General features: G+C 44.1%; 1 protein-coding gene across 1 annotated transcript in view; it reads left to right on the top strand.

Moving 5' to 3' along the window:
* Positions 1 to 15,516, top strand: part of LOC126234778 (trypsin-1-like) — a 29,617-nt gene extending 14,101 nt beyond the window's left edge. Inside the window, exons 4-7 of the mRNA XM_049943527.1 lie at positions 4,986 to 5,077; positions 12,472 to 12,584; positions 12,801 to 13,000; positions 15,341 to 15,516. Coding sequence (XP_049799484.1) covers positions 4,986 to 5,077; positions 12,472 to 12,584; positions 12,801 to 13,000; positions 15,341 to 15,484 — 549 coding nt within the window. The 3' untranslated portion in view covers positions 15,485 to 15,516. The remainder of the gene's footprint in view (positions 1 to 4,985; positions 5,078 to 12,471; positions 12,585 to 12,800; positions 13,001 to 15,340) is intronic.
* The last annotated feature ends 361 nt before the right edge of the window (positions 15,517 to 15,877 follow it).

The following is a 15,877-nucleotide window of genomic DNA, read 5'->3' as shown; positions in this document are numbered from 1 at the left end:
AAGGACATCAGACACATCCATGCCCGAGGCAGGATTCGAACCTGCGACCGTAGCGGTCGCGCGGTTCCAGACTGTAGTGCCTAGAACCGACCGGCCACTCCGGCCTGCTGGAATTATTGTCTGGGGTGTGAGTTTGTATGACAGCAGGAGCACTCTCTTGTTCATCCCACGCACCCTGACTGCAAATTTGTACGTCACTGTGGTGATTCCGTCTGTTTTACTGCCATTCATCAACAGTGTTCGAGAGGTATTTTACAACAGTTTATCGCTTGGCCACATACCTCTGTTGTACCCAAAATGCTCTACATATTACGTAGGCAAACGTATTCTCGAAATTTCATTACTCTACATTCTTTTTTGATGTTACGATTTTTTTTTTCAGACAGTGTAGTCCCGAAAACACTCATAACGAAAATAAATTTGGCAGTTATCAAGGAATATTATTCTAATATGAATGGTATCGAACGGTTCATATAACACATCTGTATCGTAATATACTATTGAACAGATATCACATAGGTGTAGATCCTTTTCACCGTGGAACTCTTGTCATGTTCGTACAAATTCTCTTCTGTAATACAGGACATGTTGCGATGTGTAGCAGATCCGAGCACAGAGAATGCTGGTGCAGGTAAAATTCTTTCGTAGCACACCGTATGGGAACACGAGCATAGGGCTCTGCAGCAGACAACACCTACCCCTTCCTGTGGTGACCCAATGACATTGCCAGTTACGATTTCATTGGGCAAGGGATCATCGAAACTGGACAACGGGTTAACGGTAACGTTTCACCTGGTCGGATGAATCACAGTTCTCTTTAAACCACAGTGTCACCCAGGCGAAAGGCTGCTGTATACTTACATTGCATCACGGACACCGAACTATGGAGGCCAGTTCTATGCTATGGAGGACATTCATCTGTGCTTCCACGTGACGTGTGGTGGCAGTCGAAGGCACCATCACAGCTGTCGACTACATGCAGTGCACCTGCATCCCTTCATACTTCCCGTCGCCTCTGATGACCACGGCCTCTCCAGTCAGCATAACTATCCGTGTCACAAGGTCAGATTAGTGCTACACTGGATTGAGGAGAATGGTAGTAGCTTCACTTTGATGTCTTGGGCACCAAATTCACCTGATACGAGCCCAATGTAACACACAGGGACGCAATCGGGTTTCATCTTCGTGACCACAAACTACCGGCCCGTAATTGACGGAAACTACGGTACCTATGCATAGACATCTGCTGCCACATGGCTCTGCAAACCTACCAAGGATTTGTCGAATCTATGCCACGTAGAATCGCTCCTGCGTTGCGTTCAAATTGCCAACCACCACACTGTTAAGCCTGTATCGGTGTACAATGGCATCTTCAGATGCTATGGGCTGCAATTGGCTAACGAGTGCCCACGCGTTCTCAACTGAACACTAATGCACTAAATTCCGCCCACAGAACCAGAAGGTGGCCATTGTAGGCCGAAATCGTTTTTGACTGTCATAAAAAAGTTGTTGTCTCAAAAGTAAAAAATTAATACATAATAATAATTTCTTCACCCTCTCCAAAAACAGAATGTCATTTGTTTCCAAAACGCTCTTCAGCAATTGGTACTATTGTTTTGGTTAATCAGTGTATTATCTTCATGTTGGCCCCCCATTTCACCAAAATACCAATCCAATTAAGGCTGAAGAACTTTATCTCACAAGAAACCCCTTGAAAGCGAGGTCGCAAAAATTTGTACATGAGATAAACACACTGATCCCATCGTTAATGAGGAAGTTATTTCAACTCCGACGAATCGAGATTTGAACAGAAAGTGCGTATGAAAGGATCCTTGGAAATTAGAGGTACCAAGAGAATTGTATTAAGATCAATTAACATCTACGCCTTAACGTATACGTATAAAATTAGGCCTACTGCTAATCAGGATGGTAGATTGCCTGGAAAGTTATTTATTGTGCAGCGAGAAGTTAGAGGTGCTCACCCTCCTACGATTCCTTCTCGTGTGCGTGATCTTGCAAGGATAGTAGGGAATATTTACATCACAGCAAACAAGAGTGGGAAAACTACAGCTATGGTGTGAGCACTGATTTTGGGTTAATAGGATGTGCCCATGCCCATGCGTTCTCAACTGAACACTAATGCACTAATTTCCGCCCACAGCACCAGAAGATGGCCATCGTAGGACAAAATCGTTAAGGAATGTCACAAAAAAGTGATTGTGTCAAAAGTAAAAAGTAATACCTAATAATATACCGAGGATGGCGAAATGGTTCTACCCAAAATCAGCGCCGAGCAGCTGCGGTTCATCACAGGCCACATATGACTGGGGTGAACTGCGGGGATAAGTACAGGTGAATAGACGTGCACACCAAGTGGCTGCCAACAGTGTCTCTTCAACGAGCGTTCAGCGAACATTGCTGCCTATCTGTCTCCGCAACCGGAGCCTGGGTCATGCACTTTTGCTGACTGCTGCTCATCGGCGTCGAAGGCTGGAATTTACATGTCAGAACCGCCACTGGACGTCCACTGAATGCCGACAGCTGGCCATTACGAATGAGTCACGCTTTTTGCCCCATCAGGCAGACGTGAATAGCGTGCAACGTCTGAAAGCAAGAACAGTGCAACAGTCGTCGGATGGGTCCAGGCTGGAGGACATTCCCTGTATGATCTCTTCATTCTAGAATGCACAAAGGATCAACACAAATGCGTATCCATCCTTGCGGACCACGTCAGGTCCTCCATGCAGTTTCATTTTCCTCGACACGGTAGCATCTATGAGCAGAACAATGAGACGTGTCACAGAGCTCGCAGTGTACGTGCGTGGTTTGAAGAGCACCAGGATGGGTTTTTCATACACCGTTGACCACATAAGTATACGGAGTTAATCCAGTCAATAATCTGCGATACCACCTCGATCGAGTTGTTCGCGCCATAGGTCCTCAACCCAGAATCTTATTCAGCTGGCCACAGCACTGGATTTGGCGTGGCCCCACATCCATGACGGTATCTTCGAGAACCTCAGTGACTCTCTTCCTGCACGTCTTACAGCGGACCGTACTGTAAAAGGCGATTATTCAGGTTCTTGACACTTGGTATCATTAATATGACTGGATAGTGTAGAAGTTGTTGTTCTGAACGTCTCACAGTTTGTACGAATGTACGAAACACATATACACTGCTGGCCACCGTAAATGCAACACCAAGAAAGACAAGAGGTAGCACAACAAAATTTATTTTGTAGATAACATGTTGACCAAGTATCAAATGATTACGTTTACAGACGTCTGTGACATGTGGTCCCTGCCAGAATCAGTAGCCAGAGTAGCCGCCATTGTTGGAGATCACCGCTGCCACACGTCTCGGCATTGAGTCAAAGAGACGTTGGATGTGTTCCTGAGGTACAGCAGCCCAAGCAGCTTCCACACGTTGCCAAAGATGATCTGGTGGGGCAGCTGGGGATGTAATCTGGGTCACTCGTTGAGCAACCATAGACCACATGTTTTCTATCGGCGAAAGATCCGGAGAGCGAGCCGGCCAGGGAAGCAATTCAATATGGTTATTGACGAAGAACCTTTGGACAATGCGTGCCACGTGTGGTCGCGCATTATCCTGTTGAAATATGGCTGTGACCGAGCCCTGAAGGTAAAGAAGGACAACTGGCTCCAGTACCTCGGATATGTAGCGCCGGCTATTTAAAGTACCGGCAAAGCGTACTAGAGGCGTGCGAGAGTAATATCCAATACCGCCCCATACCATAATACCCGGTGCAAGACCAGTGTGGCAGTGCATAATGCAGCTGTCCAGCATCCTCTCTCCACGGTGTCTCCACACTCGAATCTGACCATCGTGGTGCTGCAGACAGAAGCGTGCCTCGTCAGTAAAGACAACGTCATTCCATTCTGCCGTCCACATCCGTCTGTCATCACACCATTGGCGAAGGAGACGTCTGTGGTTCTGCGTCAATGGTAGACGAAGCAATGGACGTCTTGCGGACAGACCACTCTGCTGTAAACGGCGTCGAATGGTACGCGCAGACACTGGATGATGCGTTACAGACGCAATGTGCTGTGCTATGGTTCGGGATGTCACTGAGCGATCCGTCACTGCCATGCACACAATTTGCCTATCAGCACGTGCAGTGGTGCACCGAGGTGAATGCGATCGACCACGTCGGTCCGTCGTACCCTCCTGCATCCAACGGTCACATATCCGCATTACAGTTGTTTCGTTTCGTCCAACACGACTAGCGATTTCTCTGTATGATAATCCACAATCTCGGTAAGCCACTATCCTTCCTCTTTCGAACTCGGATACTTGATCAAACGATGTTCGCTGTTGTCTACGAGGCATAACTGATCGTCTTGTGAAACAACCACAAGGTAAACACACGTGCCGAACGTACACTCGTCGAAATCGCCAAGCCTTAAATGGCGCTATGAGGTGGCGCCACAGGCGCGCGTGATGTGCGTCTGCGCTGAAATTCTAATCAGTTGCATATCTCATCGCTGCAAACCCATGGTGTAAATTTCACTTGATTCGGATGCTTCCTTCAGGGTGTTGCATTTACGGTGGCCAGCAGTGTAGTTAGTAGCGATCGAAGAGCTTAATAATACAAATGAACCCGAAAATTCTTTATAGGGTGGCTCGTGGAGGAAGCGGGAGAGGGAATTCCCTTCACAATTTTTCTTAACTGTACTGAATACTTACTAGATATTCAGAACATCGTGCTGCAAACAGCATGTCAGCAGGCACTGCGTTTAAGCAGCTATTACTTTTAGTCTTTCTCCAATAACCTGTCAACTGTTTTTCTTTTCTGTTATCTCTCCTGGTGCCCATTTTTCCACTGCTTCCTTGAAGCTGTTCCTTGGAAACCATCCAAGAACAATAACATTTGGAAACTACCCTACTTTATAATCTCTGATGTAATTATAAAACAAATTGATAAGTGGGCATTAGCACGCGTGCTTTGTTCCTGTGTTTCCAGGCGGTTGCTGGAGACTACGACATGAACACAGATGAAGGCACCGAGCAGGAGGTGCTGGTCACGGAACAGATCCCACATCCTCAGTTTAATGGGTGAGTGGCTCTCATAATTACCAGCTGGATCTCTTGTGTTTCATCTACACAGTTAAATTCTCGTCGTAGGTCACATCACACCCATCAATACTTTCCCATGTGCCATTACATAATGTTACTTAATTTCTTACCCCGATCCGGTCTGTTTATCAACCTCTACATACTGAAAAGAAATGCAAAATAACTCTTCGACGATAAAGTGATTATAAACGGACGAGAAGCTCCGATTGGTCAAGATAAATTAGGAAATGTATCTTGGAGCTTTAAATGAAAAATGGCTCTGAGCACTATGCGACTTAACATCTGAGGTCATCAGTCCCCTAGAACTTAGAACTACTTAAACCTAACTAACTTAAGGACATCACACATATCCATGCCCGAGGCAGGATTCGAACCTGCGATCGTAGTGGTCGCGCGGTTCCAGACTGTAACGCCTAGAACCGCTCGGCCACTCCGGCCGGCCTTCAAATGAAAATCATGTCAGTACTAAAATGATAGGATTCAAGGAAACCATGGAACACGTAAATGTAGATATTCATTGGTTTTTAAAGCGGCTACTGAAGTAAACACAGTTGTGTTAGAACTTCAAATACGTACAGTATTCAGCTATTTATAGAATAAGGTGCTTTGATATACAGCAAATTATGTAACCTGCAATAAAATTTCCTGCTACACTCATTTTTCCCCCATGCATCACCACAAGTAATCAGTCTGTATACCCGTTTTATACGCAGCCTTCTTCAAAGTATTTTCGAAAGTGGTTGCATCTGGAAGTTCACCATGTGGTCCTTGATTTTGGCCAGCAAACTTCAAACGGAATGACAGGGCTAGGTTTTCTTATTTTTATTTCTTTCACACAAGAAATACTATCGACCTGCTGATGCCGAAAAAATTTTACACTGCGTCATCTTGCCAGTCTCGAATGAATTTTTCATAGTATACTGCTGCCTTATATTACTTTCTGTAGCAATGGACAACACAAATGAAAATTGATGTAACTGCAGACAAAGCCTTTTTTTTTTAATTGAATAAATTGTTCTTTAGCTTACACCATTCGGTGAGCTCACACTTACATAAAATATAAAAATATTGACAAAAAATTCGAGTCAATATTTGTGTTAGAAAAATCGTTTATTTGCACGTACACGCGTGTTGTAGATGGACCAACACCGTATAACCATTGTAAAATCAAATGTCATAGAATACTTTTCTCCAGGCATTGCCTTCTGTAATTTATGTTACATGCTATCTTGGGGACATATATTTGGGCACCCTTGTGGTGCACTGTTGTGTCTAGTAGTGTTTAGCATTGACTGGACGTGTAAGAATACATGAACAAACATAATGTCTTATTATATCTATTTGACGCGCAGTTTCACTGTAAAACTTAAGAGGTACGAGGGTCGAACATAATTTTTCAGTTATGAACGGAAACACAAAAGTTGAATAATTAACTATTTTATTTGTTTGCTGGCACGTGTTAGCATTTTTCCCATAACAGGGAAGCCGCTAGAAAAAAATGGTGCAGCCTGTTAATGAACTATAGCATTGTGCGCCGTCCGCAGCTCGTGGTCGCGAGGTAGCGTTCTCGCTTCCCGCGCCCGGGTTCCCGGGTTCGATTCCCGGGGGGGGGGGGGGGGGGGGAGGGTCAGGGATTTTCTCTGCCTCGTGATGACTGAGTGTTGTGTGATGTCCTTAGGTTAGTTAGGTTTAAGTAGTTCAAAGTTCTAGGGGACTGATGACCATAGATGTTAAGTCCCATAGTGCTCAGAGCCATTTGAACCATTTTGAACCATTGCGCGCTAATCTATTTTCTGCCTTCAAAGGCAAACAAAGCTGTATTAGTGCATTCCGAGTTGGTGTGGGGTGCACATCAACAACGCATCAACGTATGACAAAGTAGTTGGGTAGCTCAGACGCTTCCTGTGTGGCCAAACATGTATGAATTAAAAGCGAGTTACAGACCACCTCCTTTTGAACAACTGGGAATAGCATAAAGGAAGCGTTAGTGATTAAAAACCAGCGTATCACAATCGTGTCAATAGCTGAAAAAGTTAAAACCACTTATGGACCAGTTTTGAATGTCTTTCACGACATTTGATCATAACAATAGTCGTTCCTCGCTGGGTTCTTCATAACCTTCTACAAAGCCGCCCAACAAGGCAGCAGCAGTGGTTTTACAGTTGTTTCAATCCAATCCAGATGACTGCTTTAACTGCGTAATCACTGTGAACGAGTGCTGCGTGTTATCACTATGATCCCAAGACAAACGAATGGAAATACGGTGATCCATTCGCCACTGTTCAGAAAGTCGCAGACAAATTTATAATCAGAAAATGTGTTCCAGTGTATTTTTTGGGTCCTTTTACGATGCAATTCCAATTTACAGTAATACCGAAATTACAGGAGGTTGTAAAGGTGAAGCGCCGAAGTTTTCAAGGGTGTATTTTTGCTCAAAGACAATGCCCCAGGTCATTCTGCATATATCACAATCGGCTACCAAATTTTGCTACGTAACCTTATTTTCCAGTCACAGCACTTAGAGAATTCTTCATCTTTCCTAGAATGACGAAAATACCCCTTAGCAGGCATTTTCAGAATGGAAACCAGCTAATTTTTCTAGATGTAACTTTTTTTCAACAGCCAAATTATTGAATTCTACAAACAAGTTCTGCACCTCGTCATCCATCGTTGTGAGAAATGTGATGCACAGAAGGACTCACTGAGTTTTATGGCAAAAGCTAGATTCTTTGGTGGCGATAATATAGGTTTTGACTATCCCTCGTGTATAACTGATGCAGCACCCACAAGTAATGCAGCAATATTAATGAGACGCAATATGTGATGCTGGAATCTGGGCATTTGCCAACGATGATGATCGACTCGTTCACTGTTAGTTTAACAAGTGCGCGTAGACATAAGGTATCGAGAGAGTAATGTCGATACCCATAAGCTGCATCGTAAGACAATTGTCGTCCACAAAAAAGTACACAAAGAGAAGTACCGATGTTGTCTGGAGACTATCGTGTCTCCCAATTTCACACGGCTGTCTGCTTACGCGGGATGAAGTACGGAAACGTCAGAAACACAACACACTACCAGGCCTAGTACAGTTTAGGCAAAACGACAGCATTCGAAACAGGTTCCCGCGTCTTAGAAGGGTTAAATACAGGCCCTGTATGGTTTTCAGCGGAACCTTATACCGTTCCTCTTGCATAACAGTAGCAAGTTGAGGTAACGGTGATGGATATTAAGATCTGGCGATTGTGTTAGCCAGGAGAGATGCGACAATTCATCATCGTGCTCACAAAATGAAGTTTTAACGAAGCAAGCTCTTTTAACAGGGCCCTCGACGGAATACAACACCTCCACTGGGGAGCAAACTTTGTACAATGGAACTGTGCTCATCAGCCAAATGACTGTATAATTCTTAGAAGAATATCCACGAGGCCCATGGACTAGCACGAGATGGCTGCCTAAATTATCACCAAACCCCTTCCATGTTGAATGTAATCTCATCCAGATGTTGGAAACAGTGTGCAACGAGACTCATGCGATGAAATGACTTTCTTCCACTTCTACATAGTCCGGGTTTTGTTGCTTCGGCCCCATGTTTTCCTGTTACGGCATTTGCATCACTCATCTGTAGTTTTGGAATTCATCTCATCCTTCAGTTCCCAACTTATGGAGCACCCTTCGTGTCGAGTTCGTGCTGACAGGATTCGCAGCTGCGACATTCAGTTCTGCAGTTAATTTAGCAGCTGTCGGCGTCTTATCTTCCGTCACAAACCTCTTCAATGATCGTCTGTCAAGATCAGTCGACACTCTTTCGTCCGCTTTGTGACTATACGGACGATGTACTGCGCCTTCCGTGAATGCGGTACAGATTTTCGATACGGTTCCTCTTGAAACAGCGAACTCTTCGGTTACCTCGGTTGCGGAAAAATCTACCATGCGAGAACCATCAATTTTTCCTCGTTTGAAGTCGCTTAGCTCCGACATAAGGCTCTCACAACTACACACGATACTCTTCTGACCATGACTGACGCTTGCAAGTATTGAAAATACTGCACAGGAGCCGTTCGTGGTCAAACTCAACAGTACAACCTGCAGGCTTGACTAGCGTCTGGATTTGCGCTCAAGCATGCATTTCTCGCTATTCTTCCATATTTTTGTCCAACGCCTGTATGTACCCCGATGTATAGTTTTGATGACGTCCGCCAGATTTCTTGGTCTATTTTCAACATCAATATTCAATAGTTTTGATCAGAGGATATCAATGTTTTCAATTTGTGCATGAGTTTACTTGCTTGGAAAAGGGTTTGCCTTGCTTAATCACTGCACTGTCTCAAGTACTAACAGATTTCATTAGGAATTTCTACTCTAGAAGGGCTAATAATGTGAAACTGACGTGAATCATTTTACGTTTTTCTTTGACTTACTAGTAAAAAACATGTTAGAGCTGTAGCGAACATATGCGGATATCTTTGGTATGTCATCATTTTGGTCCTCTAATGATAGTACAATTCAGGGTATTACGTGGACCACTGCATAGAGATACTGAACATGTAACTGACCTTGTTGTTTTTAGCTATGTGTAATTCTTTTGTTTATGTTAATCTTATTCCTTTTGCTCTTACGTTTTAGCCCTCAACCGTAGCAGTTGCTTAGGCAAAATATAGCTCACGGTTTTTATCTCTGTGTGAGTAAAGATGAACCACATTTGCCGGTTTCTCCATTCTTTACCTTTTTGCACTGTTCGCTACAAGTAAAGCAAAATAGTCTTAAAAATTTTGAACAACCCTGTTTTTTCCATCTCTTACATCCCTCTTTCTTACCTTTTTCCCATCCTTGTATTAAAAAAAGCTCTTTTTTATCAAATACACTGACGAAAACAGCCACAGTACCAAGAAGAGCTGCGCGACATCAATAAAAGTCGGTAGGCGTGTTTCTACATGATGATCTCCATTCAGATTTCGCGCCAGTCATATAAGAGTGGCGCTAGAACCGCCACTGAGAGGACGCAAATCAGGTTCGCTTTAAAAACATTCTGTAACGGTCGTGAGCGTTAGTTACCTTTGAGACTGGACGTGGTGAGTTGACGTTAGTGAAGAGTGCCTAAAGGCGACAAAGACACCATTATAAACATCTCACCGAGTTTGAAAGAGGTCGTGTAATGGGGCTACGAAAAACTGGTTTTCCCTTCTGTGATATTGCAGAAAGACTTGGTAGGAACGTAGCCGCTGTACATGACTGCTGTCAGTGGTGGTCAAGAGAATGTATGGTCGCTGGCAGACAGGGCTCCGGACGGCCACGTCTCACTGCCGAGAGGGAAGATCATCGTGTTCGACCTATGACTCTGGCGCATCGTAACTGCATATGCAGCAGCATTTTGAGCAGCAGCTGGCCCAACAGTGACACAACGAACTGTTACGCATCGGTTACTTCAAGGATAGGCCCGAGCCAGACGCCCTGCAGAGAGCATTCCACTGATCCCTAACCACCGCCAACTGCGACTTCAGTGGTGTCAAGCGTTATAATGTAGTCCCATTCCGTCCATAAACGAACAGATATCCGAGGAGAAGAGTAGTAACCAACACTGCAGTGTCAAAGAGGAAAATTAGAGTTGGTTTCCCCATGGTTCCCTCTTTTGGGAAAGTTGTCAGAGTTTAGCATATAAGCCCCTACATCTCTCAAGCGGAGCTGGTAGAAGCTTCTACGTTAAAAGGAAAACATTCACACTAACATTTTTCAGATGCAACTCTTGAATGATATGGTCTGAACGCAACAAAGCATCAGCAAGCCTCTTGAAGAGAGAGGGACAGAGGGGGAGAGAGAGAAAGAGAGAGAATGAGATAGAGAGGAGGGAGGGTAGGAGGGGGAAGAGGAGAGATAGAGAGATGACTAGTACATGAATATATGGTGACTTAATAGTGAATTATATCAGGAACAGGAGAAAGACCTATTGAGGCATAACTGGGGTCAGAGTCAGACGCAGTTATTGATCTGAACAGGAAGTAGGACAATCAGTTACTTCAATCATTGCAGTTGTACCAGTGTCTGGCACAGAAGAAAAACTATACCGAAACCCACGAAAGTAACACAAATTTAAGAGCCTATCAGCTTATTCAGAAGTCTGAGGAAATATCCTGATGGAAAGAAATCGAAACACCAAAAAATAATTAATGTAGTCTAAAGAAATTTCGGGAATACACTTGTCTAGCTAAGTTATGTAGGTCATGAACTCTGCAAGATCACATGTTAATGTAAGCGCGAGATAAGGCATCTAATATGTCAAATGCTGGTACATTAACAACCAGTGTTACCTCAGGATGGGTTGAGTGGAAGAAGCACACGTCATGTAGTATGCTGTACAGGTGCTGGATGTCCGTTTGTGGGATGGAGTTCCGTAGATGTTGCACTTTGTCGGTCAATACAGGGGCTGTTGATGCTTTTTGCTGATATCGCTGGAGTTGTACAATATTATCACATATGTGCTCGTGGGATACACACGTGGTGACAAGCAGGCCAAGGGACGTGTCGATACTCTGCAGATCATGTTCGGTTACAACAGCGGTATATGGGCGGGCGTCATTCTGCTGCAAAACACCACTTGCAATGCTATTGACGAACGGCAACAAACAGGTCGAATCACCAGCCAGATACATGTACAAATTTGCAGACAAGTTGCGTGGGATAGCTACGAGTGTGCTCCTCGTGTCATACCAAATCGCACCCCAGACCATAACTCCAGATGTAGGTCTAGTGTGCCTAGCACGCAAACAGGTTGTTTTCAGGCCCTCATCTAGCCGACTTCTAAGCCATACACGACCATCACCAAGGGAGAATCAGCTTTCATCAGAAAACACAACAGACATCCACCTTGCTCTCCAATGACGTCCACTCTTTCCATTCAGATGTACGTGATATTGATGAGGCTTTCTGACTCCAGAATCATTACGGCACCAAAGTTTTGCCACGGAGCGAAGTGGCCCAGTGAGTACCATATTAACTAGACTCACATTGTATAGAATGACATTTGAGACTCCCATTCTGCCACGTTTTCCAGCTTTTCCCTAAATAGGTTTGGACAAATTCCCTGATGGTACGTTTGTAAAGGTCATGGGCCATTTACTTCCCCATCCTTTCCCAAACCGTGTTTATATTCCGTCTCCTATGGCTATTCGTCAACGGGAAGACGAATGTTACTTCCTTCCTTCTGAGGTTGCCTGACATTGCCGCTGTAAACGAACTTGATATGTAATGGATAATTCTGACAGCTTAGAACGATATCACTGTACAGCACAGGCATCAAGCTTTGAAATACATCACCCAGTCCATTCGCTCTGAAATCGATATCTGTTCTCAGCGACTGACCTTATTTTCTTCCACAACGCTGCCGGCGTGGGGCCATACGACGTCTCAGTCTTCAAGCTGCAGTCCGCCCTGACACTGAACTCCAATGTCCAGACTATCAGCTTGCCCAGCGCGGGAGCCATCCCTGAAGGTATACATAACACCTCCAATAATCGATCGTGCCGATCTTTCGACCTCTTTCTCGTTGACCATTAGCGGACACACTTCTAAAAGATATTCAGATCCCACGTACATTTACATACTTAGCAATGGATCATTAACTTCAGTTATAAGGATGATCCCTTGTACGTGGACACTTAATGACTTACATTATTCAGACGTAAACCAGACTTCTTTTTGTCTTTAGGTGGGCCCATCGGTGTACTTTCTGGATGGGGCTATACGGAAGACGGGACGCAACCTAACATTCTCCAGACGGTTGATCTCACCATCTACGATTATGAAAGTTGTAAGGCGCACATGGATGAACTGGATCCGACTTTCAATCCTCTCACAGAGACGATGGTTTGCACAGGGCCATTCTATGAAGGAATTAGCATCTGTGCGGTAAGTAACTATGATGATTAATCGTCTGCTCTATCAGGTCGTTTCATAATACCATATTCGAATTTTATTTCGAATTGTAGATCTTATTACAACTATTATTTTTACTACAGCCACACAACTTTCGTTTTGGTTTAATGATATTCTTCATTTCACTTTCATCTCTTTCTGCTTAGCATATTCGTCTCTGCCTTTCCTCTTACCTCCCGATGCCATCAAATATGTACAAAATCAATGTTTTTTCATTACAGGTGCCTAAATGGATAGTTTCAGAAAATCAAGTACGCGCCTTTCAAGTCTACTGTGATTTTCCTAAGGTCAAATTCTTGCCAAAACCTCTTCAGTCCCCATAACACATAGTACAACATTCCAATACATCAATTTCGTCTTTTTCAGCCTTACCACTGATATTTAACGGCGTCGGAGTTGATAATCTTTAATGGCCATTTACTAGTCGTTATTAGTTTTCCATAACATTAACAATACTCCGTACTCCCAGGTTTAGCCCCCCTCGCTCCCCCCCCCTCCCCTCCACCCCACCAAACCGGACAAACTATTTTATGGACGCCCTTGCTTTCATTTGCACGTGGGCAACAGGTTGAGATTAACGGAAACAGCATCCAGAACTCTAGTACTTCACTGCTTACCTCTGGCCTGTTTCACTCATCGAAAATGTTTACTTCACGTGACTCAAATTACTGCTGGTATCTTCATTTTTATGCCAATTTCGAGCAACTACCTCATAGAAGATAAAAATTTCTAAATAATCGTCGTTCCAATGTTTTCTCTTTTCTTACTTTCCCTGATTGCAAACAAAACTGGATGGATATTTAGTCAATGGTGGATTTTCTCGCGAAAGATTCCTTCACTCCTTCTGACGTCTAATTACAAAATGTCACTTGGTACTTACCGTTTCTGCAACTCTTCATAATAATATTCCTTGTTTCATTCAGCCTTCAACAAAGCTTAGCTAAGTCTCTGTTCGTCTTCCTCAATCTCTGTTGCTTTCTGTCAGAACAGCAGTCTGATCCGCGAACAGTAGCGTTGACATCTACTCCGATCTACGTTTTGTTATTGAGAACAAATTCTACTTTCAAACTACTTTAATTTCACTCAGCTGTGTTTACTGTTTTAATTTATTCATATTTGATTTCTAAGCAACTAATGCTTCAACTTCAGGTAATTTAGCATTGTTACCAATGTCATGAAACAACAGCATTTTCCGTTAATTTATCCAAGCAGCTTCTAGCGTGGTAGCTACACTGCCCACCTAGATTAAATTGCCCGCCAGTCAGAGCCTTGACTAACCAACTTCTGCAGAGAGTACCGCTGTGAGACTTGCACGAAGACAGCCAGAGACGTTGTGAAAGTTATCGACAAGGATGTGGAGCCATGAGGACTCCTGTATCGTGTCCAGCTGCGCTAGGTTTCTCGGTTGAGGATCCATGGTCTGAATAGCACGATAGAGTTGGTCCCACAGAGCCTACGTGGAGATCAAATCCGGGGCGTTTGATGCCCATAACAGTACTGTCAACTCACAGTGGTCCTCTTCGAACCGCGCACATACACTGCAGCAGATGCCATCGTACTGAGGTAGGGATGGACATGTTCTCCAAGGATAGATGAACACTTGTGTTGATCCACTGCGCCTTCCTGAACGACGACATCACCCAGAGAAGCCCACGACAACGTTCCCCAAACCATAATGCTGGTCCTCTTTACTGAACCTCTTTTCCTTCAGACATTTCACGCTGTACTCGCCAACGGCCGTCTGTCTCATGGGGCATAAAATGCGATTCCTCTGAAAATAAAACCTATCGTCATTCAGTGGGTAGCTAATTGCAGTACTAGCGTGTCAATCCCAGCCTTCCTCACCGATGAACAGTTTTCATCACGGGTGCACGGACAAGATCCCCACAAGGTGGTCCATACTCAGCATCTTTCGTTCCATTTCAACATTACAACGGCTGCACTATTTCAGCGTCCCCCCCCCCCCCCATCCCCCTCCCCCTTCGACGACCTATATTCAACCTCCGCTGCCAACTGCAGTCTTGACGGTTATTGCACGTTGATATCAAACACAGGGAATGGTCACGTTATTGTGACTGGACCATCTATAAGACTCACTTGTTTCTGTTATGAAGTGTTATTTGATCATAATTTCAGAGTACTTGTCACAGAATCACTGTCACAACATTTCTACAAAAGCTCATTGTTGTTGATCACCATGAGAATCCCGGTCTTATAATTAGTGCCAAATTTGACATAATACTCCAACACAAGCAATACGAAAGTCCATTGTGCAAAGTGTACGTTACTTACACAATATGTTTGCGTTTGCAGGGCGACTCTGGTGGCCCGCTGGAGCAGAACCAACAGCTTATCGGGATAGTATCGTTCACGATGAATCCTTGTGGCGCTGCGGGAGCACCGTCCATTTTCACCAGAGTCTCCGCCTACCTGGACTTCATCAACGAAAATCTGTAAACACTTGGAACTAACGTCTAAATAAAATTTGAAATGACAGCTGCAGCTCTTGTTCTCTCTTTTTTCTTTTTTGGTAATACTTTTCCTATCTCTGTGAGAAAGGGAACTGTATGCTAAATTAACTAGACAAATTGTTAGTTATCTTTTTTATAAATGTAGATCAACGCTTTGAATTGCGAAGGTAGTGTGGAAATGGTACGATGTCGTCAAGTGAGCCTGCACCTCTTGGGATAAGTCGTGACCATAAAGTGGTGTGTGTATGTCAATCGATGGCTTGGCATTAACACAGTAAGGTGGGTCGAAGCGGAGAAGCGTTGATTTCCCTTGTGACCACATCGTGAATTAGGCTGACTGACATGATAGTGAGTCAAAGCTTATTTTCAAACTTATCCA

Source organism: Schistocerca nitens, chromosome 2 (genome assembly GCF_023898315.1).
Source record: "Schistocerca nitens isolate TAMUIC-IGC-003100 chromosome 2, iqSchNite1.1, whole genome shotgun sequence".
Lineage (NCBI taxonomy): Eukaryota > Metazoa > Arthropoda > Insecta > Orthoptera > Acrididae > Schistocerca > Schistocerca nitens.
Note: the sequence above shows the minus strand (reverse complement) of the source record. Positions and strands in the feature narration are given on the sequence as shown.